We start from the raw sequence: 26,226 nt of genomic DNA, 5'->3' as shown, positions 1-26,226 counted from the left end.
GAAAGACCTAGAACCCTAGGTCTTAATCCTACTGGGAAGACTTTTGACCCAGGAACACTATATCTTGATTATGAAACTCAGCTGTTTCCCTCTTTTTTTTAACAGTTTTTTTCCTTTACTTATTCTCCTCTATACTAACCATCGCATGTTTACCTTGAATTAAATCTGTCCATATATTTCTCAAATACATGGATAGTCAAATTGACAAGATATGGGTGTGTTAGTTCTTTTCAGGTAAAAACAAAATCCTCAATCTCAAAATCAAAAATGAAACAGTAAAAGCAACTTACTTTCATAAGAATTCTCATCATGAAGTGATTTCTACTAGTTTTTAGAAACTAGTAACTCATTGGTGCAACAACACATCTAACTTAATTTTTTTTGTACTTGATAACAATAGTGGCTTTAATCTTTAACATCATTCAAAATGCAAACTTTCTTTATTTCAGTGCAATCAAATACATCTAATTTAAATAGTAAGGCCTTTTGAAAAAGAGATTCACCTCTCAATGCAAAGAACAAATATTTGCATTACCTATTTATATTAAAATATGCAGATATTTCCCAAGTATTCAGCCAACTTATAAATTTTTATAACTTCTTTGAATTGTTAACATTTTTTTAACACACTACATTATTTCAGCTTTGTGAAGGGCTCAATAACAATCTTTCTGGTCAGGAAAAAGGAAAGAACATTAGAATAAAGAATGCAGAATAAATAAAAACAAAACAGTACAGCCCGTACATCACTCATACAAAGACAACTTTCATGCTGAGCTATAAGCAATTATAATAACACAATGTCCTTCATGTTGATTTCAGCAGTGAAAAGAATTTCTGTAGTTATTGAAGACTTTCCTGGCTAAGATTCAGAAAAAAAAAAATCTAATTCTATCCCAATCTGACTTCTGTGCAATGCGAGTCATGCACATTTTAAACGCTGATATATAATGCTGCCATTCTTCTACGAACTGTTAACAGCTGTAGAAACTATTATAGCCAGCTTCAAAACATGTCTGTAGTCAGTGCTCTCCAGACACTTAGCAATCCCAAAGCTATTCCTGGATTCACTCAGATTGCAGTGTGAACACAAAGTTTTGATTTATGTTAGTAATGAAACAACAAACTTCTGATCTTTCCTCTAAATGGCCATTCAGATTACATGAACAGCATGTGCCTTGGGGGAAAGTAGAGGGCAGAATTTACAGAAACAAAAAGGAAGCAAGAAAATAAATGAAGGGGCCACCCACAGTTACCTTAAGGAAAACCCACAGTTGCTGGTACAAAGCGCTGTTTTGGAATTACATCTTGGGGCCACAAAAGGCATTTGTGCTCAGAAAGGAAGAAATAGCAGCCCAGGCAGTAGATGGAGGGATGATTTAGTGCCTACGGCAGAGAATGGGCAAAGCCAGTGGTGGACAAAGCATTATGCCACTCTGACTATGAGTGAAGATGATAAAAGCCAGATGCCAGTAGCTCACACTTGTTATCCTAGGTACTTAGGAGGCTGAGATCTGAGGATAGCAGTTTGAAGCCAGTGCAGGCAAGAAAATTCTTTGAGACTTTTATTTCTAATTATCCACCAAAAATCCAGAAGTGGAGCTGTGGCTCAAGTAGCAAAAATGCTCATGGATAGAGCCCAGGCCCTGAGTTCAAGCCCCAGGACAGACACAAAAATAAAAGCAGGTCTGGAAATGTAGTCAGTGGCAGAGCACTTGCCTAGGATGTGAATGGCCTTGGGTTCCATCCTTAGCGCTGAAAAAAGAAAAAGTGTGAGATTCTCAGTTCAACTGAAAGTTACACTGCATTGAATAATGACAAAATCCCCTAAAACTGACAAGGAAGCTTTTTACTTGTATTATTGTAACTGATCTCCAAATTCAATGTCCACAGATAACCCTAAGCTACAAAGATCCCTGATCTCACAATTGCCAGCTAAAACTTAAATTCAAAGAAGAGTTTCTCTATACCCTTTGTTTCAAGCCAACCACTAAAGTCTTTCTCCCATCCCTGCATAGAAGCTGTTTATAAACAATGGAAATGTTGCCCCGTAACCAAGATTCAAACAATGCCCAATCATGATAGTGATATAACATGAAGTTATCTCTGGAGGGTATTACATGGTTTCTCTTTCCCAACTTAAATGCAAAGAAGGTGTTAAATGGGTGCTTTCTTAAGATAAGGCATATGCTTTCCTCTCTCTCTGATAGGAGTGGGGGGGGGGGGATAAAGAGAAGATGTCAGAGTAATCATTCCTTCTGGCCATTGAAAAACCATCTCTACGTGCAGACACCCAAACAGTAAAACTCAGACTCTGTCCTGAAGGAGTTTCAAGGCTAGTTAGGAAACGAAGTATGACCACACACACAGAAAAGCAGAAACTCGAGCAGTAGGTCCAATAATGTTGAGAATATATAAGTAAGTTAAATGAGATGGAGCTAAAGGACTGGGTAGCCGTGGTCAAATTTTTCAGTATTTATGACTAGAGTTCAAGTATAACTGAAGTAGTGGGGGGGAAAGAAGCCAGCTGAGTAGTAGTACCTACACCCACATGAAATGCTGCTCATTGCTGTTGTGTCATCAGCATGCATTAAGTTGCAAGTGATGAGATGCCCAGTTGTTTAAACAAAGAGGTAACTGATTTTAAGGGAATAATACCAGTCCTATTTTCAAATATTGGTATTTTTGTTCTTAAGTTCAGTCTTACACCCTACTAGGATGAAGAGTGTGATAAGAGGTAAAGTGCCAGAAGCTTCAGGGCTCAGGGAAGAAAATGGGAAGTCATGATGGTGTCCCATGGCCTATTGCTACTATTGCTACTATTCGTAATAAGTCACTATCTTTGTGTTAAATATTATAGGAAAATGAGCTTAAAAGAAGAAAGGTAAAAACATAATGTTAGAGTGGGAAAGTTAGGCCAAAAGGGACAAATGTGAAATTTTGTTGATTCATTATAATAATATGACAAATTCATAGGTAATAGTACAAGACAAATAATTATGCATTTAGTTCAGTTTAAAGTTAGGAACCTAAAAAAAGTGAGGAAAAAATTGGGAATGCTACATAACAACAGTATAATAAGGAAGAATATTTTACTTTGATGCTCAGCTGGACTTTTGAAAATAGGTTAGATTAACAACTAGAAAGCACAAAGTCAGTAACCAGTCCAGGAGTATGTAACTTAATATACTATGTAGTAGGATGTTTGAAGGGTTCTTTGAAGGAAATTGCAAAAGAGATGCCTGCTGCCAAAACTTACTGGTATGTGTGGTATATTTAGACTCCTTCAGTTTAGAAAGAAACCAAGAATTAAAGTGACACTGGATGGGAAGAGCAAAAATAAACAAAGCCTATACTCAAAGTTTAGTCATGGCCTAAGCAAAATGACATAATTCCCCAAGATAAGGCAAACAAACAAAACCCCAGCATGGATAACTGAAATTCTGTAGCCTAGATTCAAGTAGAGTGAAGAGCTACTGAAGAATTTATTAAAATACTCTAGAACCAGCTTTAGCATGCTAATCATCAAACCTCGTGTCTCTCCTAGATTCTCTGTGTGTTTTATTTTCAGTCAAACTTTCTTTTTTGTTGCTGTGCAGTGACTCTTTGAAAATATTCTTTTTGGGGTTAGGGGAAGTCCTGGAGCTTGAATTACGTACGCACTGTCTCCAAGCTTTTGTGCTCAAGGCTCATGCTCTATCACTTGACCCACAGCTCTACTTCTAGCCTTTTGGTGGTTAATTGGAGATAAGAATCTCATAGACTTTCTTTCCCAGGGCTAGCTTTGAACCATGATCATCAGGTCTCAGCCTTCTGAGTGACTAGCATTATAGGCCTGACCCACTGGCACACAGCTGGAAAGTTCATTTTAATTGAACACTATTTTGGTTATTAGAAAAGTGTTTTTGTATTATTATTGAATACCATCTGGAACATCTATTTATAAGAAGTTGTGGATTATAGCCTGGTAAATATTGTGCAGAGCTGAAAAGGCCTGGTGGACATTTTATAGGCTAAAACTATCAGTTATTAAATGTTACACATCAATAAAGGAAACATAGGATCCACACCTCTCTTAGTTCCTCTATTATAATGGATAGAAAGTTTAGACAGTAGGTGATCTATTCAATCTCTACCCAATGAATACTCCTCAAGGCATTAGATTTCATTTACAGTAACTTTTCAAACTTAAACTAGGATACTCAACATAGAAAAGAAAATATATTAAAAAGTAACTACCATTCCTCTACATGGTATTCATTCTTTTTCTGAAAAGAGACTTTATTCTTAGAATTGTTTCACAGCAAACTAAATGACAGGTACAGAGACTTCCTATCTATCTCCCATCCCCATTCGTGCAGTTTCCCTCTCATCATTATCATCTAGTGTTCATAGTTTACATTAGAGTTCACTCTTCATACATTCTATGGATTTGGTTAAATTTACATGACATGTACTCATCATAAGTCTAGGAGCTGATCTTGATTGTTGACTGGATTGAGAGATGTGGGGAAATGAGGGGGGAGGTGGGGGAAGATTAGTAAAGCACACCTCTGAATGTGTTTGCAAGGAAATTTTCAGAGACATTGAAATTGTGAGGTCTTCAACCTAAGCAGTGATTTTATCCACTGGTGCTTATGAAATGCAAATAAACTATTGGAAGGTGGTAGAACTGTGAAAGGTGGGCCTAGCTGGAAAGAAGTCACTAAAGGTGCACCCTGAACAAGATGTATCTTGACTTGTCATTTATTATCTCTGCTTTCTGGCTGCCATCAGATGAGCAGCTCTGCTCTGTCATGCCCTTTATGTCAATCTGTTCTGCCACACCTCAGGCTCAAATATGATATCTCAGGCCCAAAAAATTGAAGCCGATTCCTAGAACTGTGAGTCAAAACAAATCCTCCCTCCCCCCCCATAAACTATTTGTCTCAGGTATTTGTCACAACAATGAAAAGTCCAACACAGGTACCACATAGAGACAGTCCACTGCCCTAAGAATCCTATTGTCAGCCTGATGCTGGTGGCTCATGCATGTAATCCTAGTTACTCAGGAAGCTAAACTCTGAGGATCATGGTTTGAAGCTAGCCTGGGTAGGAAGGTCTGTGTGACACTTACCTCCAATTAACCACTAGAAAACGGGAAGCGAAGCTGTGGCTCAAAGTGGTAGAGCACTAGCCTTGAGCTAAAAACCTCAGGGACAGTGCTCACATCCTGAGTTCAAGTCCCCTGAGCAAAAAAAAAAAAAAGATCCTGTTGTCTAACTATTCATCTGTCTGTCTGTCTCTCTCTCTCTCTCTCATAATAGCAATCACTGTAACCCCTCTGTACAGTATTTTCACAATAAAAAATAAAAAAATAGCAATCACTGGTCTTTTTACATTTCTGTAGTTTTATTTTTGTCAGAATATCACCTACCTTGAATCCATATGTGTTTTTTGTCTTTTTTTTTTTTTTTTTTTTTGGTCAGTCATGGGGCTTGAACTCTGGGCCTGGGCGCTGTCCTTCAGCTCTTCAGCTCAAGGCTAGCACACTACCACTTGAGCTACAGTACCACTTCCAGTTTTCTGCTGGTTAATTGGAGATAGAAGAGTCTCACAAACTTTCCTTGCCTGTACTGGCTTTGAACCATGATCCTCAGATCTCAGCTTCCTGAATAGCTAGGATTACAGTCATGAGCCACTGGCACCCTGCCAATATGTATTTTCAAATGAAAAGTAAGTGGTGTCCAAATGCTTTTGTGTCTGATAAGTCATCTTCATTATTGAAAAATATTCCATTGTCTGAATAGTTAGTGTGTGTTTATTCATTCATCTATGAAAGAACATCTTGGATCCTTCTTCATTACTTTTTAAAACAAGAATAGGATATAAAGATACATGTAGGCATAGAATAAACCCACAAACATGTGCCTCATTTCTCTCATCATTTTTTTTTCTTACATAAGGCCCTTCTCATTCACCAAACAGCTCTTTTCCCCCTGGGATGTTTCTTCTGAGTCTTCTTCCTAAAAGATGGTATTGTAATTAGAAATGTAGATTTGAATTAATAATGTCAGTGTTTTGAGCTCAAAACTGAAGGTTCCATTTTAATGTAAAAGGATGGTTCTCTTAGAAACATCTGCATTTTAACATAAGAAATTAATTTCTACAAGGGGGATCCATCCACACTGTAGTAGGCCATGTGGGAAAGTCCATTAGAATTTGGGAGCAGGAATAATTTTTTCCCCAATTCCCCCATGTTACTCCAAACTGGTTCTGATTGTTTAATGTATAATTAAAATGTATTAAAGACTACTATACACCCAAATTCAACACATTTTTTTTTTGCCAGTCCTGGGGCTTGAACTCAGGGTCTGGGCACTGTCCCTGAGCTTCTTTTGCTCAAGGCTAGCACTCTACCACTTGAGCCACAGTGCCACTTCTTTTCTGTTTATGTGATACTGAGGAATCGAACCCAGGGCTTCATGCATGCTGAGTAAGCACTCTACCACTAAATCACATTCCCAGCCCACATTTGATTTTTTATATTGAAATTTGCATGGGTTCTGGTATTGGGGCTTATACTCGGGGCCTTATACTCTCACTTGGCTCTTGTGCTCATGGCTGGCACTCTATCACTTAAGCATGCCTGAAGTCCAGAATGTTTTTAGTTAATTGGAGGGGGAGTCTCAGACTTTTCTGCCTGGGTTGGCTTTTAAGACCCTCTAGGTCTTAACCTCTTGAGTAGCTAGGATTAGAGGCATGAGCTACTGGTACCTGGCTGTATATTGAAATGCTTTTACAGAAAAAACATTGCTAATATCTTATCCTGTATTATTGGTTCTCAAATAGAGAAGACATTTCTCCCCAGCCTAGACACATCTGGCAACAGATGGATATTTGTGATGACAATAATCGTGGGGGGAGGGGTGGATGATTCTACTGTCACCTAGTGGGCAGAGGTCAAGGGTGTTGCTAAATGCCTATGACAGCTCCCTCATCACACACAGCAAGAATTATCTGACCAAATGTTAAATTGCTACAGGTAAGAACCCCTTGTCTATGTAAGCTAATCCTGTTCCATGTAAGCTATAAAGTTCATATCTGAATGATATAAACATCAATATCATTGAAATCATTGATTTTTAGAATAGAAATGACCATAATTTGGAAGGATCTGAATTTTTTTCTTAACATTTCTGGGATAGCTTAACCCTGATTCTGAATTAAAGTACTTTTCAAAACAGTCAGTTGAATAAATGAGGATGCCTTATATAGTTCGTTCAAGTTTTTCTATTTTGGAAATGGAAGTTATGATTAAAATTGGCACTTCTGAAACTCTAATTGCTATTTCATTGCTTAGTAGAAAAAAAAAATATTTCCAAGACCTGCCAGATGGGAAGTCTCAAGATAAAAAATGATAAGGCAATGTTCACATTCCAATCAGAAGAAAAATTGTTTACACATTTTAAATTCTGCTTCAATAATAAGCAATAAATCTAATTAACTAATAAACTGATATTTACAATTGGGTTTAATCTTCCAAATCCTATTAGATTACTAGTAATTAGAACAGAGTTGATATAAGAACACTCTGTAGTGTTTGGAGGCATGGCTCAAGAGGTAGAATGCCAGCCAATGAGTAAATGAGTCAGATACTGAGTTCAAATCTTAATCTTGGATCAAAAACAAACAAAAAAAGAGTACCCTGTACGTTAAGGGCTTTAGATACTGCAAAAGCTCTCTCTTTGTAGGTATATAAACTCCCTGAACAACTGAAAATGTCCATTTTTCAAGATCCAGACCTAGAGCAACCTAGTGCATTCATAATATCCACACTCAGCTTTAGAAACACTTCTTTGGTAACTCCTTTTGCATTTCCACTTCTGAAAGCTCTCTCTGTCTTTATCATGACCACTTTTTTCTTTTCTCTTCTGTCACTCCTCTAAGAAACATTATGAGAAAGACTGGCAATGAAAAGATGTGAGGAAAAGCCATAATGGTTTCTTCTGTCAACCAGGAGACTGAAATGTCCCCACAGAGAAGATAGCCAACCTAGAGTAGTTATTTCACTTACTAAAACTTACCTCAAGCTTTCCAAATGGAAGGATCAATAGGCCATGAAGGAAGGCTTTTTTTTAAGGTCTTACTTTTGGAACTGTTTTATTTTTTTCAGGTCTGATGAAAGCCACTGAGAAAGAACTACAAATTGAGGTACATCTTTTGCTAGTTGCTTGGGTTTGACAAATAAAGCAATCATCAAAATCATGGAGTGTGCATTGCTTTTAAAAGCCCAATTTGTTTGATATAATACAGCAGCAGGACAACTAGGCAAATAAATGGCATTACTTAACATAATCACTTAATGTTGTACAACCAACATCAGCTCTTATTGCTTTATCGCTTGCAAAGAGTTTGCTGATAATGAAGTTGATTGTTAGTGTGAAGATATAAATTGTTCAGTAGTTCTAGTTGTTAATGACAGCAAAGGCACACAAAAGAGGAAAAATAGGCTCTAGCAGCCCAAATTCATTGCTAATTGCCTGGGCATTCATTATAGGCTGACCAGGGATAATTATCTAATTAAACTAAAGCTCTGCTGCCTTAGAGGAATTTCTAGGCACTGTGATGTTGCTTGTCAATTACCTCAGCAGGTCCTGTTGAAATATGTAGTTAACTCAAGGCATGTTTTGCTTTTCCCAATAGCAATACATGGCACTCTGATTGCATGTAATTTGTACTTAGAAGGAAAAAAAAGTTTTTCTTTGAAAAAAATACACTATGAAAACTAAGAATAAGGGAAAACATTTTAAACAAAAACTCTTGCTCATTTTACTCAATAATCTATATTCAGGAAAAGTCAATAAAATCTACTTTAAACTATAAAGTACAAGACACAAAAGAGCAATCAAATATCTGTATGCATGATATGGGGTGTTCTTGTTTGTGTTAAGTTTTTTTTGTCAGCCGTGGCACTTGAATTCTGGGCCTGAGAGCTATCCCTCAGCTAGTGCTAGTGCTCTACCACTTGAGCCACAGTACCACTTCTGGCTTTTTCTATTTATGTGGTGCTGAGGAATCAAACCCAGGGCCTCATGTATGCAAGGCAAGCACTCTACTGCTGAGCCACCTTCCCAGCCCCCTGTGTTATCTTTTGCAAGGTCCTGCAGTGGTTCAATGTGAACATCTATTATTTTTGTGTAATTGTAATTTTTTAAATTCATATTTTATTATTTACTTGATTGGTTGTGGGGCTTGAACTCTGGGCCTGGGCGCTGTCTTTCAGCTCTTCAGCTCAAGGCTAGCTCTCTACCACTTGAGCCACAGTACCACATCTGGTTTTTAGTGGTTTATTGGACATACGAGTCTCCAATAAAATAAGTCTCCAGAGTTTCCTGCCCTGGCTGGCTTTGAACCATGATCCTCTCCGATCTCAGCCTCCTGAGTAGCTAGGATTACAGGCATGCACCACCAGCGCCTGGCTAATATTTTTAAAGTTAGGAGGAACGTGGTACACCATCCAGATTAGATACTATAGAAACAAGGAAACTGCCTAGGTTCCAAGAAGGGAAATAACATGTTCCAGGCCACATTGCTGGCTGTGGGCTCAGAGTAGCACCACACTCTCCATTACCCTTCCATGCTTGTTGCTGTATTTTCAAATTGTACTTCCTTTTCTTTTGGTTGGTCATGGGGCTTGAACTCACAGCCTGGGTGCTGTCCTTGAGCTCTTTTCCTCCAGCTAGTGCTCTACCACTTTGAGCCACAGTGCCACTTCCTGTTTTCTGGTGACTAATTGCAGATAAAAGTCTCTAAAGTGAGTTTTACTAATTAGTGTTCAAAGAATCCATTTACATCCTATCTGTAGTCTATCACCATAAAACTGTTATTTACTAAGAATCCTTCAGGAAGGGCATCTTCCAGGAGAATCCAATTTCATTCCAAAGGGTTTTTTCCCCACCTTAATTTCCTTTGATTCTGGAACATGTTCTCTGTTCCCCTGCAAGAATGTGGAGGTCTAGAAGCCCAAGTTCCCAGATATTTTTCAGGCAAGCACCAGCAGTGAACATACAGTTTCCTGGCAAGTAAAGGAAGATGATTTTCCCTTTCACTGCCTCTTGAAGTTGAACATCAACTGTTTTACCATTTCTGTTTAAAATTCATTAATTAAAATAAATATAAAGTTTGTTTTTTTTTTAATCTCTCAGCCAGGAGGAAAAGAACAGATGGGAAAGCGGGGGAGGTGGAGATAGAAAATGTCTTCTTAGAAGAAAAATGTCTAAAAGGAAAAGAAAAACAAGAAGCATGAAAAGAGGAGAGGGTAATTATGAGAACTAAAGTGTTTGAATCCAATTTATAGTTCACAACTATTTTGAGTCTCATAATAATTACATCGCGGGCTAGAATGTGGCTTAGTGGTAGAGTGCTTGCCTAGCATGCATGAAGTCTTGGGTTCAATTCCTCAGTACCATATAAACAGAAAAAGCCCGAAGTGGTGCTGTTGCTCAAGTGGTAGAGTGCTAGCCTTCAGCCAAAGCAGCTCAGAGGCAGTGCCCAGGCCCTGAGTCCAAACCCCAGGACTGGCAAAAAACAACAAAAAAAATGCTTAAAGGCTAAGAGGATGAGCTCTCTGATATCAAAGTGGTGGAGGGGCAGCTAAAATTTCAAATCAACCGCCAAAATAGTAATACCTAGCTTTCAGTAGTATGTCAGGTTGAATATAACAAAAAGCATAACATATAAATAAATGAATCCATGGGAATCTTTCTCTATCCTAATGTGTAATTATTGTGTTGTATGCTATACAACACAAACCTCTTAACTATATTAAGGCAATAAAGCCTGATTTACCTCTTAACAATTCCTGAGATTAGCAAATTAAACAGCCTATACAGTAATTGATAGGATTTTGGATAAGTACACAAGGCTCAACTAGAGTAGGGCACAGTTACTCTGCAAGATCTTAGTGAAGGCTGACTGAGCTAAGAAAGATGTTAAGTAACATGAGATAAATACAATGAAAGAAAATATGTACAGTTGGCTTTGTTTGGATAATTTTTCTAGTTCTCTCCATCCTCCATGATGGCAAAGGAAATGCAGGAAATAAACTTACCAATCATCTCTCACAAACATGAGTATGCTGGAATCGGAGTCCGGTGAAGCTAGTCCTCAATGGTGCATAGCTCATGGCAGAGCCATGCCATTCATTCTTCTGACTTTGCAATTAGTTGTTTTACAACTTGACATTCACTCATGATATAGTATGAGAAACTGACACCAAGATTTTTTGTCATCTGGAAAGCCACAATATGAGTTCAAAATGTCACACAGCCTAAGTATGTTTCTAAAAACAAGAAAATCATTATCAAAGCCAGGCACCAGTGGCTCATGCCTACAATCCTAGCTATTCAGGAGGCTGAGAACTGTGTATCTCAGTCCAAAGCAAGCCCAGGAAGGAAAGTCTGTGACACTCTTACCTCAATTAACCATCAGAAAACTGGAAGTGGCTCAAAATGGTATGGTACTAACCTTGAGCAAAAAAGCTCAGGGACAGTACCAAGGCCCTGAGTTGAAGCTCCATGACTAACAAAAAAAAAAAAAATCACAATCATTATATTTACCATGTTCTATCCTAATATAAAAGGTAAATATAGAAGTAAGGGGACAGTGACTACTGGACATGGGACAGAGAACTTTCCAGCTTACACTATAGGCAAGAATAAGGCAAAAGTGAGGCTAGGAATTCTGAGAATATCAGGATTTTTGTGTTCTTTCACACTGAGTCCCAGTGTGAAGAAAAGATAAACAAAATGAAATATAAAAGATCTATGTAAGGGCTGGGAAGGTGGCTCAGTGGTAGAGTGCTTGCCTTGCATGCATGAGGCCCTGGGTTCGATTCCTCAGCACCACATAAGCAAAAAGTAAAAAAAAAAAAAAAAAAGCGGGAAGTGGCACTGTGACTCAAGTGGTAGAGTGCTAGCCTTGAGCTGAAGAGCTGAGGGACAGTGCCCAGGCCCAGAGTTCAGGCCCCACGACTGGAACCAAAAAAAAAAAAAAAAAGACAGGGTCTGGGAAGGGGGCTCAGCAGTAGAGCACTTGCCTTGCATGCATGAGGCCCTGCGTTCGATTCCTTAGGATCACATAAGCAAAAAGAAAAAAGCCGGAAGTGGTGCTGTGGCTTAAGTGGTAGAGTGCTAGCCTTGAGCTGAAGAGCTGAGGGACAGCGCCCAGGCCCAGAGTTCAGGCCCTGTGACTGGACCCAAAAAAATTTTTAAAAATAAAAAAATAAATAAAAAGATCTATGTAAAAGTCAGTAAAGTGAAAGAATAAGGATGAAAAAAAAATAACAGCAGAGTTCCCAAAGAATGATAACATTCTATAAACGAGCAAGCAAGTTAAACAGATGTAGGCTGGAGGCTCTTCCAGTTATTTCTTGACTAATTAAGCAACTGCAAAGAAGAAGAAAATAGTCTCAGCTTTATTCATACCTCTGTGTGCTTTCCCCATTCCTAAATATAATAGATGTGGGCAGAAGGTGGGATTTAAGCTTTATCAGTCTTACCTATCACCACAGAGCTGTCAACTTGTGAAGGAGAAAATGTGGAGAATATATTTTAAAATAAATTGCCAAAGCAATGGCTCATCATAAAGCCCTGTCACCCGTACCTATAAAATAGATTACCAGTTTTTACACTACTTTTCTTATCTTTCCTCTAGATTGCTGGTTTGAATCTGCATCCTCTTCTTTTATACTCGTCCCACCACCAATCTCTTTAAAAACATAAAACAGATCAAGTCATCCTCACATCCAAAGCTCCCCAAGGCTTCCCACTTCACTTATAATAAAATCCAGTGCCCTATCACAGCTTATAGATCCCTAGGTCCCCTCCCAGAGCCTATAACTCACACGTAAGCAGGCTCTTGCTTACCTTTCCCATTACGTCTCCCTCCAGGAACTCTGAAGCTGACTATGCAATGACCCTGCAGGCCTTATCTTTTTCCTTCCTACATGGTAGGAATCACGTTCTTCCCTGCCTGGTCAATGCTGTGGTATATAAAATACCCTGCTCAACAGTCTCAGGGCTGTTTCCTCATCCGAATACACTGACCCCAGATTTTCATTAGTTTAACTCAGTGATTTCAAGCACCACTCAAATCTTATCCTCCAATAATTCATAACAATCCAATTTAAAACAACAGTGTATTCAATGAATGTTGGGTTCATTGAAAAAGTTGAACTACATAACTTGTGGGTATGGATAGGACAGGGAAAGATGGGGGAGAACAATGGAAGAGGGGTGAGATCAAGCAAGAGACACTGTACTCATAATGTGACTTATGGGATTCAAACCTCTTTCTACATCTACTTAAAACTAAATAATAGATAAATATCACACACAAATATATCATCTTACCAAGCTGTCTGTAGAAGTTAGTTCTGCCTAAAAATATATTGCCAACTACACATACCCTGTCTCAGTCCATTTTCTCCTGCTAGGGCACAATACCCAAAACTGACTGATTTCTAGAGAACAGGGATTTATGTTTCAGCTCTGGAGGCTGGGTACTTCAGGGTGTCACATATATCAAGGATGTTCTTATATAACAGAAAAATAGCACATAAACAACCTCGGATCCTCTTTTTCTTATAATGCTCTTAAAGTCATCAGAGCTACTCTAATCCTAACTAAAGATGCTACCTGTAAATATCAACATATGTAAACTGCTTCCACACACAAACCTTTGGAAGACACATTTGAACCATAGCGCATTTAACTACTCCCTAAATATGGACACACAGCTGTATGCATATGCTAGGGAAATCAAACCTTGTCTACTCTGTTCCTTACTGAATCCCCCAAACCTACAGCAATGCCTGGTACCTACTGGCTATCACTTTTTTTTCTTTTTTGTCGGTTGTGGGGCTTGAACTCAGGGCCTGGGCACTGTCCCTGAGCCTCTCTGTGCTCATGGCTAGCACTTGAGCCACAGTTCCACTTCCACTTTTTGAGTGGTTAATTGGAGATAACTGTCTCACAGGGACTTTTCTGTCCAGGCTGTCTATGTGCCATGATCCTCAGATCTCAGCCTCCTGAATAGTTAGGATTACAGGCGTGAGCCACCAGTGCCTGGCTTTGATTATCACTTTTTAATGGGTGATACAGTCCATTTATTCTAAACTTCTCCCAAATCGTGTTCTGCCATGTATTTTCTAGCATCTGCTTACTATCAATGTTCTTTTCTTGTCTGTTCCCTTTTCTAGATTTCTCTTGATCTTCATTCTTATACCAACACTGAGGAAAATAAAATAAAGAGCATAAAACAGGACATTAATGATAATTTTTTTAAAAAAATTTAAAACCCACTCAGCCTATGATAGCTACTCCTTGGGACAGAAAGTCAAGCAATGTGCTAAGAGCCAAAGACCTTAGGGTTAGTATTGTTCATTAGTGAAGCTCAGAAGGGCAGTATCAAAATGAAATATGAAGGTAATCTGTGGCACAAAAATTACTATATGACTGCACTTGATTCATTGTTAAAAAAAAAATCAATGTGCAAAAAAGCTGATTCAGAAGGTTTCAACACAATTTGGGACTCTAGACATACAGCCCCAGGTATTTCTTACGTAGGTAAACTAAAGAACCTGGGGAGTGGTATTACCAGGAAGATGGTTTTACCAATAATAATCTTTTAAATCTCTACCCTGAAGCTGATTTTCAACACAAGTCAAGGCCCATTTCAGTATTTGCTAAATATTTATCCATCCACTGGATTTTTAAAGTACAACTTTTAGTCATTTAAAAACTTTAATAACAGCTACTCTATAAGATGGCAACTATTGTGGTTTTAGGTGGTGTGTCATCAGTGATTTACACAGGTATCTTATTATACCAATATGTAGATGAAAATAATGAACTTCATTTAAGGCCGTGTGTAGACAAGTAATAAAAAGTAACAGATTTGGAAATCCAGCATGGCTACAGGCTAACTAGTATTTGTTGTTACTTATATGATCCTGATGAGTTACAACCTGATAGCCTTGTGTAACTTATTTCCTCATCTGCAAGCTATCCTAGATCATATTAATGCCTACCTCTGAAGAGTTTCTGAGGATTAAACGTTATAACGTTCATTACATAATGCACTTCACACAAGTAGAGTCTGCGGCACTGTGAGTCCTCATTAGCGAGATTACATAACCCACTAAAAACGGATGCCTATTTTAACAAGAAGGGATTTCAGTAAATCACTGGTTACAAAATGTACACAAAGCTCATGTTTAGCGCTGGAAATCCAAGGGGGGATTAAATCTGAAGTCATGATATCTAGTGTCTTGCTTTTCAAGCCTTCTTCTTCATCTTCTTCGGTCAAAAGCAGGCACTTCCCGAAGTAAAATGCCCCTGCGGAAAGTACTCCATGCAGCTTCTGCAGGAAGGGATCCGCGTCACCGACTGCATCCATCGCTCCACGGCTGTACGGAATCTATTATTTTTAAGAGCTTCTGACACAGGCTTCGCCTCAAGGGCCAACCAGGGTTCAGGAACCCTTATTCTAAGAGAGCCTGGGGATCCTCGAACACTCCCAGGAAGGGACTGCTCCCCTGCAGAACCAGAGCAGCTTCCTGGGCCCAGACGCCAACCCCAGCCGGCGCAGGCGGTGCTGGTGACCGCTGGACCCCCCTGCATCCCACCCCCCCCCCCCCACCTCCGGAGATGCTCGGGTGACGAAAGCGCTTTCTGAAATCCCAGCGGCTGACCCATGCTACCCGGGCGGCTACGTGCAACTTCAGGTGGAATCCACAGCCTCCCGTCTTCCCCGGAGCAAGGGCAAAGAAAGCGACCCCGCTCCGACCTCTAGCCAGCGGCGCCGGAAGGCCAACGACCCCCAGGCCCAGCGCCTGCAGCTGAAGGCTCTATCCACGCCACCGGCCAGCTGCCGGAAGTGCGCAACCCAAGACACGGGGGTCGCCGGGAGTTGTAGTCAAGCGGCTAAATCTCATGTACTTCCCAAACACCACTTGTCAAACCAAAAAAATTACTTTGGTATCTTAAGGGGAGAGCCGGCGGGTAAGGTCGCTTTATGCTCAACGGATGTCATGTCATGGGTCTTTTCCAGTCAGCCACGACAGCGCGGGTCAGCGCTCGGTCGGAACGGTGGACTACAAGTCCCAGCATGCTCCACGCGGCTTCCGGAACGCCCTGCGGCCGTAGTAGGTGCGGGCCGCATGAATGGAGCGCCGGGTTTAAAGCCAAGTTTGGCACCGTCTGCACCACCGGTACCTGCTTCTCGGAGCGTGAGTGCGGGCCGTGAGCCGTGCGCCTGCGCGCTCGGGGGGAGGACGCCAGCTCGGCGCGTCGGCCTGCGACAGACTCGTGGCTGCTGAAGTTGGCGGCGGCGGCGCCGCGCGCCGGACGGGCCGGTAGTTACTGGGCCTCCCGCCTAACGTCCCAGGGGCTGCGGGCAGCCGTGGCGGCCGCCGGGGACCGCAAGGGGCGGAGGAAAGGAGGGGGCCGGCCCCGGCTCGCGGACGATCCACCGAGCATGCCCCGAGACAACATGGCTTCCTTAATCCAACGGATAGCCCGCCAGGCTTGCCTCACCTTCCGGGGCAGCGGGGGCGGCCGCGGCTCTTCCGACCGCGGCGCGGCCTCGGGTGCCGAGGTGCCGATGCCTCCTGGTTTCCCGGAGAACCTGAGCAAGCTGAAGAACCTGCTGACCCAGGTCCGCGCCGAAGACCTGAACATTGCCCCGCGCAAGGCCACGCTGCAGCCCCTGCCGCCCAGCCACCCGCCGGTCACCTACATGCACATCTACGAGACGGACGGCTTCAGCCTCGGCGTGTTCCTGCTCAAGAGCGGCACCTCCATCCCGCTGCACGACCACCCGGGCATGCACGGCATGCTCAAGGTGCTGTACGGCACCGTGCGCATCAGCTGCATGGACAAGCTGGAGGCGGGCGGCGGGCAGCGGCCGCGGGCTCCGCCGCCCGAGCAGCAGTTCGAGCCGCCGCTGCAAGCCAAAGAGCGGGAGGCCGTGCGGCCGGGAGTCCTGCGCTCCCAGGGCGAGTACACCGAGGCCAGCGGCCCCTGCGTCCTCACGCCGTACCGGGACAACCTACACCAGATCGACGCGGTGGACGGGCCCGCCGCCTTCCTGGACATCCTGGCTCCGCCCTACGACCCAGATGACGGCCGAGACTGCCACTATTACCGGGTGCTGGAGCCCATCCGGCCCAGAGGGGCCTCCGGCTCGACCAGTGACCTGCCTCGAGAAGTGTGGCTCCTCGAGACCCCGCAGGCCGATGACTTCTGGTGCGAGGGAGAGCCCTATCCAGGGCCTAAGGTCCTGCCCTGAAGCCACCGGCCCCTGGGCGCGGTGGGCTGAAGATGTCCCCTGCCCCGGATCAGGGCCTGACTGCCCACCACCCCGCCACAAGGGCTCTCCCCTTCTCCCGATCTCGTACGCGCTCTCTGTCTCTCTCTATCTCTCCCTCCCCCTCCTTTTTTCCCCTCCCCACACTCCCTTACTTCCTTCTGCTCCCTCTGCCCTCTAGCCTGGGTGTTGGATCCTCCTGGAGGGACAGGGATAGCCCAGCTTCCTCAGCAGCCTCTCGAAGCTAGAGTGACAGGACTGGTTATAGGGTCAGGGTGGGCAGGAGGAGGCAGGGTTGTTTTGGGTACTGTCAGCTGCCATCAAAGCTTTGATTGGGGGGAGTTGGGCAAGGAACTCTCCGAAGCGCTTCCATCTCAAGCCATAATGAAAATATTCTTCCCCTGTTTTCCATACTGTACCAATACATTAAGTGGTGCCCTCTCCCCCTCCCCACACACACCTTTCACTAAATAGGGATTGCTTTCTTCTCCCTGCCCTTTCGACCTTTTAACTTATTACTGTGCATGACCCAGTAGTTTGGATTGTTTTAGTTTTCAGTTCATTGGTAAAAACTGGGTTGCCATGTAAGCTACTTTTTAAAAAGTGAGATACCCTCACTATCCTAATTCCCTATGAAAATTAAGTCATCTTTTCCAGTTTGGGGATCACCCCCAAGACTTAACTATGCATGTCGAGGATAAAGTTTGTAATTTTTCCTCCTTCGATCCTATAACATCTGGTTATTCAGGTGGTGTCTACTAAGAAACCAACACCTTCCTATTTCAGTGGGAGCTGATTCCTTACAGCTTATCGTCCCCAGGAGTCTGGAGTCCAAATTTGCCCGTTGAAATATTTTTTTCCCCTTTGGTTGTAGATTCACCATTAATGCAAAAACTATTATCCTCAAGTCTCGTTTCCTTTGTCTTAATATACTTTAAGAGGTGTTAGGGCCATTCTAACAAGAAGATTCAGAGGGGCTGAATCTGCTATGCTTCCAAATAATTGAATGTAAGACTCTTAGCCAAGCTGTTGAATTCTACACCTGCTACTTCCAATATCTACCTGTAAAAAGGTAGAAAAATTATGTTGATGGCTGTTTCATGTTTTTTCAAGAACTCTAGCACTCAGAGGGGCTGTGTTTCCAGCTGAATTGCTAGTGATGTTATCTCAGCTTCTCTCTCAGAGAACCAATGCTGGCTCCAATGACAAGTTTTCAATAGATACAGGTAATCTAGGCCAGAAAACTTGAGCATTAGCTATTAGCTATTTTAGAGCTCCAAAATTTGGGATTAAACACTTCCCACTTTGAACTCTTGGAATGAACAGTTGTGCTATCTATACTTTTGTTTTATTTCTGTCCTTTCCCTAGGCTGAGCAACTTTACCTTGTTTACAAGTGTATTGACACCATTTGGAGCACTGTTTCCCCTTTTTACTATTTATAGGATTCCTTTTTTTCACAAAACTTTTCATGAGAACAAACTGTAGAAATAAACACACTAAAATTTGGCCAGCTGTCGTCTAAGCCCTCTTGATTGACTTGCCCCAGTGGCAGTAGTTCTAATATTTGTAAAAGGGAGATTTACTATTACTGGTGGAAAGTGTTGACTGGGAAACCAATATGTGCTTTGCCTCTGTGTTATGGAGGGCAGGGTTTAGGAGTATTTATTCCATTTTTAATAGTATGAAGGAGCAAACCCATGGAGAATGATCTTTAAAAAAAAAAAAGTAACTTACTCCACATAACATGCTACTAAACCCTGTTGTAACATATAACACAGGCATGATTCATTAATTTTGTTCAGGGTTGCTAAAATGGTAGTTTCACATTGTGTAGTTTAAAATTCCTTGGAGACAGTGTGAAGCAGCTCAGCCTGCCATTCACTTTGAAAACCAGTGGTGATAGACAAATGATTTTCTTAGCCTCACAAGTTTTTTTTCACAGCACAGCAATGATTGTGTGTGTTTTGGAATTACATTGTTGATGTGCAAAAATTATTTAATGTAAATGTGGTATAATACAAAGTATATTAAACTACTTTATAGAAACTCATCTTGAAAACAGGTTAGTAATAAAAGAATTACTAAGGACTTTATTACCAAGAAACCAAAAAGTATAAAGTTTTCAATTATAAGCAATTTAGAAGAAAACTAGGTGCTTTTCAAAAGATTGACTGAGAAAACAATGTGATATCTTTTGGATCTAGATCAGTAAGAACAGTGAAATTTTTGATTCATTGAGTAAATGTTGTAAACAAAATAACTTGTTTTAATGAACACATGCTGAGAGAATATGCTCATAACAAAGACAAAATGCAGAAGAAAAAAACCTCACCTCTATGCATAAACTATTAGTCATAACTGACTTGATGTTGCTGCTATTGTGTTTTCATGTAGTCCTGAAAGGCAGATTGTTTTAGTAACGGCTATAGGATAGAAGTTACCTTCCCATAGGAAAGACTAATGAGCACAATGGTATTACTTTTCTGTTGAATAATAAATGCAATAATTGCCTCTCATGGATGAGAAATTGTCTAAATACTTCTGAAGCTTTTAAGTTTTCTAACTGTATCAGTGACCAGTTATATCAATATGAAATTTTGTGTACCTACATATATACTACTTTCAGAAATGATTATTATTAAGCTTGATTTGATGGTTTGACAAATGGTGTTTATTAAAGAAAATGATAGTCTGCTTTTTAAGCAATGTGTTTTATTAATAAGAGTAAGTTTCCTGAGCTTTCAGCATGAATAGCCCTTCTCCCAAAACGTGTACGTTTTGTTTTCCCACCTTCTATTGTCACCTTATAGGTGCCTTAGTCTTGGCTTCTCTGATTGCTCCTCTGTTGCAAATGATTTCTGGATCTTGTGTGTTTTAATACTGTGGCCCAGCGAAGAAGCGATGTATCTTTAATTCAGACCTTTTCCCATTGCTATTCAATTCTGTCCTGAGAGCAGTTACTCCTGCAACTGCCGGTCTGTATTCAGAACTCGGGATCCTGGGAAGCTGCTCAGTTCCATTGTACTGAGGCTCCCACCAGCATAGAAGAAACTTTTAATGATACTGAATCTTTGAATCCAGGTTTACATTTCCCATTAAAATCAGTGTGTTTATAGAAAATAAAGATGTGTTTAAAATTACTTAAGAGAAATCTTGTTATTGAAGAATGTAGAAGGCATTCCTTTTTACAGTGTTTTGATCACTATTAAAACTTCAGCTTAAACTATGGGATTATATTGTAATAAAAGTGGTTTGTAGATTTCTAAAGTCCAAGAAATAGTACAAACTTAGGACTGGTGCTGTGAAACAGAATGACTAAAAATACCAGAAACTAATGTATAAACACATTATTTTGCTGTAACAAAACTCAGATTTAACCAAAAGAAAATTACTACAAGAAAACAAAATAATTTTTGTCTTTTAAAAAAGGAAGTGCCTTAAAGACTTGACTATTTCGTTCTGCTCTTGATTTTCCTTTTATAGAATTTATGTATTTGTTGTTTGGCATGTAAGTATCTGTAGATGCCGACCATCCTTCCTCCACACACACATATACACACAAAACATATTGAAAAGTTAGATATTAACAGCAGCAATTTTTAATATATGAAAAATTGCCTTAATCTCAGCAGTAAAGATACTGTTAAATAGCATAGTTGATGAACATTTAAGTTTAACTTTAATTAACCTGTTTATGAATAGAGCCATCTCAAAAGTATTATACATTTTTAAGGAGTTAATTCTCCAGCAGTTACTTTCTTAATACAAATCAACAGTAACGGAGGTATCTATAATACCCTATAAAGCACAGGTAAGGTTCGAAGAACAACAAACTTGATGCCCATTTATTTCTTGAGCAAAGTAAAAACAAATGCCTTTGAAGTGGCTGAATATTTTAAGCAGAGAACTTTAAAGGTACTGTTCTAGCATGTTGAAATCCAGGAGTAAAAACCAAGGTCGGTCCTGAAGAAACACTAAAAGTTTGGTCTTCCTTGCAGTAGATGTTACTGCTACTTCAGCAAGCCAACGTCAAAGTGATGGTGCAACCAGATTCCATTAAAATGTTTTCAAACTTACTTTTAAAGCTGCCTAGTTTACTACTTTGTAAACAATGGTTTCTATAATCTTGATTTTAAAAACAGCCTGAAATCATGCTTTGAGAAGATGGTTGGTTACATATTGTTCAAAACTTGGGCATACCATATTTTAATACAAAATCTTGGAAAGGAGTATTTGTTAGAAACAATTATCAAACTAATATTTTTATACTTACCAAAACTGGTTAAGCAGGGTAATATGTAATGGAAAAAAATCTTGGCACTCAAGTTCTGAAATACTGTAGTTTTAAGGAAGGGCTTCATTAACTCCATAAATTCTCAAATTCCAGTGCTGAGGGCAACAGGTGAGTAACTGTCCCTGTCCATGCTACTGAAATACAGACTCAAAATTATCTGCCACATCCAGGCAATGCCAACACTGATAAAACTACAAGCAGATGAAGAGATTTTCTCAGATGTTGTGGAACAGTGGTTCAACATAGGAATCTGCTTAAGAAGCATGGAATATTAAGATACTTAGATCCAGATTTTGGAGTAAAGATTATAATGTCACAGGCATATGATCTATTTGTTCCCTATAGGATAAAAAAAAGTGGGTAGATTAGTAATTTGGGAAAATGATGAGTTTATTTTAAAATTGCAAAAGGCTTCCAGTAAAATTAACCGTCAGAGTGTATTTTGTTTGCAAACCGTTATCCACTGTCAAGGGAGGATTTTATTTATACATTTGCCTCTTAAGATTTTTTTCAAGGCTGGAGAACACCTGTCTTAATAACAAACTAGCTATTTTTATAGTCACTTGTAGATCCACCAAATCACTGATGAATGATTCTTCTAAATAAATGTGAAGTGAGGACCAGAGAGAGATGAGTCCTGAGGTACTTACTATGGTAACCCATGAGTGCTGCCATCAGCAATGTTGGAGAGCATTTTTTGATATGAAGTGGTGATAGTGCTTTCAAAAAGTTTTTTTGTAGTCATGAGATTGATACTGGAGCCTGACACAAATTCCCAGCTCAACCAGACCACCACATATTCCACAAAGCCACCTCCTTGAGTCCCAGACACTGGTCAGAGTTCTGAATGCAGTTGCAAATATGTAGTCTCCGAGTGGGCACTTGTTTGTAAGTATTCTCCAAAGCCCACTCAGGAGCAGACAGAAACTATATAGGCTGTTAAAGAGGACGGAACAATGAGTCAAAACAACACCTCCCTATTTTTACACTAATGCATGGGGGGAAATCCCCAAAACACTAACTAGTGTTTGATCATGAATGGAGATTACTGTGGAGAATAGCAAAGAAAACTTGGTGGTCTTATCTTAGTCCAAAGCTCTAGCCCATTGATACTTAGTGCTGTTTTGTTTTCAATAATTCCACAAGTGCTAAATGACTTAATTCCCACCTAGTAAACATTTCATAAATGATTTCTGAAACAAAAATATTGTTGAAAAGTATTTATTTACACTATAGTCATAAACCATTATCTGAACTCTAGTTAGTGGTTTAGCATTAGAATAGATCACTTGTTTTTCCACAACTATTGAGCTAATAGCCAAACAAATCAGCTCCAGTAACATGTACATTTTCTTATCTGAAATTTGACTACAAAGGTAACACTTTTAAGTCACAAAACAGCGCATACAAAAATATACTTTCTAAAAAAATTCCAAATATTAATAGGCAGAAATATACAGCCATACTTAACCCAAGGAGTGATTATTTTTCCATAGTAAGGCAACCCATTTACATGCAGACCCTGTAACATTGTCTACATCACACAAGGCACCAAGGACACTTCCAACACATTTGCATGCATCCTAGTTTCAGAGAACATATATATGTACATCCCCCTTTAAATAAGTTAACCTCTGACTCACTTCAAGAGATCATAAATGCTTTACATTTTTTCCCAAATATTCAGAACTTGGAGAACAGTGCACATCAAAAAATACACAAAATCTGAGTGGATATACACTGAAAAAAATAGTCTATACAAAACTCAACAAAAGGAGCAAATATTGCTATGTCCCCTCCATCACATTGCACTTCTGTTCTCTGGGTTTATAATACATATTGCTTTAAGGGTTGAGACGACTAGATAAGCTGGTTCTGGGGCCACAGAATGCGGCATAAAGGCCATTTGCTCAATGTTCGCTGTACACCATCCCCTGAATCAGTCCCAAGCCATAAAGTGCACAATAGTTTTCCTTATCTTTTTGCTGTCCCAATTTTAAAGGATCAGCCTCTCCCAACTTATTGTAGAAAATGTCTCCAGTCAAGGAAAGAGGATGGTGCAGTAAAACCTAGTCAAACAACCCTTGAAAGCAGGGGTCAGGCCTCAAGCCCTGTAGGCCAAGGGCTCTCACTCAACCTCCTTCTGGGACTCCTCCCTATTGCCTTGGGGTGACAGTCAGCTCACCAAAATGTGCTAAATTTTAGGAAAGACCTGTTTCTAAAGGAAAGAAGGGCAGGACTGACTGGGTTCTACCAAGGCCCTTTGCCCACCAAATGGAAGGGGAGCAGGGAAGGGTGGTAGTGTTTGTCATGCAGCTGGAGTGGACGAAATGCCTTTGGGGGCCTTGAGGAACTGGTGTGTCAACTTGATTTTCCTCTCAAGGTGTTCGGGTCCGAGAGGAGCATGGGGCAAGCGGCCCTCCACCGATAGTGCTGTTGTTGCTGCTGCATAGGCTGCCACCAGCCTGTGAGACGGCCGTGCAAGAGGCTGAAGAGGGGGCTGGCACCGATGAGGAAGGGGCACTGCCTTTCCTCTCCTTCTGTCTCAGGTGGATCTTGGTGTGACGCTTCCTTTCGTCACTCCGGGCAAACTTGCGGCCACAGTAGTCACAGGCAAAGGGCTTCTCACCCGTGTGTGTACGGATGTGCGTAGTGAGGTGGTCACTACGGCTGAAGTTGCGCATGCAAATCCGACACTGGAAGGGCTTATGTCCTGTGTGGATTCGGATGTGCCTTGTCAGCTCATCTGAGCGCGAGAAACGCCGGTCACAGCCTTCTGCTGGGCACGGGTAGGGCCTCTCATGCACTGGTGTCTTGCTGGGTCTGTTGGGGTATTTTCGAGGCCTCAGGATGGGCCGCAGAGGCAGGTGGTGTGGATTATAGGCCGCTGCAGCAGCTACTGCAGAGCTGCTACTAGGCAGCCGAGGTCCCTCATTGCCTCCACTGGCTCCTGATCCAGTGACCCCAGCACTGGGCCCCCCCAGGGTAAAGTTACGGATGGTAGAGAGTGGAGTAAGTGGAGGGGGGACCCGCAGGGAGTCCAGGGGGCAAGGAAAGGGCTTTCGATCTGGGCCAGCGGCACTGTGTAGGTCTCTCTGGCACTGAGATGGAAAAAATCCAGGATAGTCTGGGATCATGGGGAAGAGACCTGGGTCCGTGGCTGGCTTGGGGGACGGATAGGAAGGAGGTGGTGGGTAAGCCAGAGAAGAAGAGTTGGAGGTGTTGGCTGCTGACAGGAACGCAGAGGGGTCCTGGTAGAGGTCTCCAGTACAGCCCGAATAAGGAGGAGGAGGTGGTGGTGGAGAGTAGAGATGGTCCAGGTCAGGCTGTGTCTGGGACATGGTGCACACACCCAGAGGTCCTGTGGCCAATGGGTTGGGGGAGGCGGAGGTGACGCTGGATGAGGCTGTGGTTGAAGCCGGGGAGGTGACCCCTTGCAGGATGCCTGCACTCACGATATTGATGATGCCTTCCGGGTAACAGCTGGCACCAGGGTACTGGGGGTCAATGGAGAACTTGCCCATGTAAGTGAAGGTCTGGTTTCTGGGTGCCGAGACAGGAGCAAAGCCGCTAGGATATGGGAGATCCAAGGACCTCTTCTCTCCTGTCATGTCAATGTTGATCATGCCATCTAGGGAAGGAAAGGCAGAATGGAGGTGGGACTGTGAGAATACAGCCAAGAATCTTTTCTCACTCCCTCTCCCATGGGTCCATTCTCAAGTTCCAGCACCAAAGAGCCGGGACAAAAGTCCAACAGGTGGGGAAACTGAGGGCTAGAGACAGCAGCACGAGACTAACCCCACTGTGGGCCTCAAGAACTACCCCCAAGAAGGCATCCCAAGTTCCTACCGACCTCCTGCCTCCACAGCCACCCGTGGCTCTAGTCCCCAAAAACAACACCCACGAATCGCAAAAAAAAAAAAAAACCTAAAAAAAAACAGTATTTTAAAATGTCCCATCTGCCTGAAACTTCTCTTCCACTCCTCGGCCTGATTGTCCCACGACCAATCCCAAACAGTATGGCGAAGGTTTCAGCCCCGGGAATAGGGCAATCCGAGAAAGGAGATGTGTGGTTTCCCTACAGCTCCTATTTCCTTGCCTTCTCCCCATCGCTGAGGCTTTTACTCCCGAGGAGGGCTGACAGAGGGAATGGGGTCTGCGGAGGCAGGAGTCTCTGGGTTTCCTTTCCTTCCTCCTATCCTCAGCCTTGCCCGCGCGTTTCCGCCCCAGCCCGAGTACGGTGACTGGGCTCGAGCAAGGCGCGGGGGCTGCTGGAGACTACTTTGTACAGCATCGCCAAGGAAACCCGCGCCTCCGGGGCAGCCGCGGGCCTCCCTCGGCAATCCGGGGGCTGCTTGCCGCTGTGGTTCGGCCCCCTCTACCACCTCCCTGCCTCTGCCCGCCCGCCCAGGCCGGTGTCCTGCGGGCGAAGCGCAGGTGGAGGCGCGTCTCCCCGCGCAGCGCGCGCTCCGAGACCTGCCCGGGGAGGCTCTGCCCCGAGCGAGCGGCCGGTCGCTTCTCGGCCGCTCTGCTCTTCCGATACAACTCTCTCACTGGGAACCCCGAACTTTACCAAAG

General features: G+C 42.0%; 2 protein-coding genes across 3 annotated transcripts in view; one reads left to right on the top strand and one right to left on the bottom strand.

Moving 5' to 3' along the window:
- Window positions 1-16,189: 16,189 nt before the first annotated feature.
- Window positions 16,190-20,494, top strand: Ado (2-aminoethanethiol dioxygenase). Its single transcript, XM_070021020.1, has one exon. The coding sequence runs from the start codon at window positions 16,522-16,524 to the stop codon at window positions 17,332-17,334; it is 813 nt and encodes a 270-aa protein (XP_069877121.1). The 5' UTR covers window positions 16,190-16,521; the 3' UTR covers window positions 17,335-20,494.
- A 1,503-nt stretch (window positions 20,495-21,997) lies between these two features.
- Window positions 21,998-26,226, bottom strand: part of Egr2 (early growth response 2) — a 79,334-nt gene continuing 75,105 nt past the window's right edge. For both annotated transcript variants that reach the window (XM_070021017.1, XM_070021018.1), the window contains one exon: window positions 21,998-25,279. In XM_070021017.1, coding sequence (XP_069877118.1) covers window positions 24,027-25,279 — 1,253 coding nt within the window. In that variant the 3' untranslated portion in view covers window positions 21,998-24,026. The remainder of the gene's footprint in view (window positions 25,280-26,226) is intronic.

The sequence above is a fragment of the Dipodomys merriami genome, unplaced genomic scaffold (genome assembly GCF_024711535.1).
Source record: "Dipodomys merriami isolate MVZ:Mamm:240054 unplaced genomic scaffold, mDipMer1.0.p SCAF_14, whole genome shotgun sequence".
In the NCBI taxonomy this organism is placed as follows: domain Eukaryota; kingdom Metazoa; phylum Chordata; class Mammalia; order Rodentia; family Heteromyidae; genus Dipodomys; species Dipodomys merriami.
This window is presented reverse-complemented; position numbering and strand designations above follow the sequence as displayed.

Bases quoted from the DNA above. Each gene is read 5' to 3' on its own strand.
- Ado (XM_070021020.1), top strand. From the start codon at position 16,522: ATGCCCCGAGACAACATGGCTTCCTTAATCCAACGGATAGCCCGCCAG.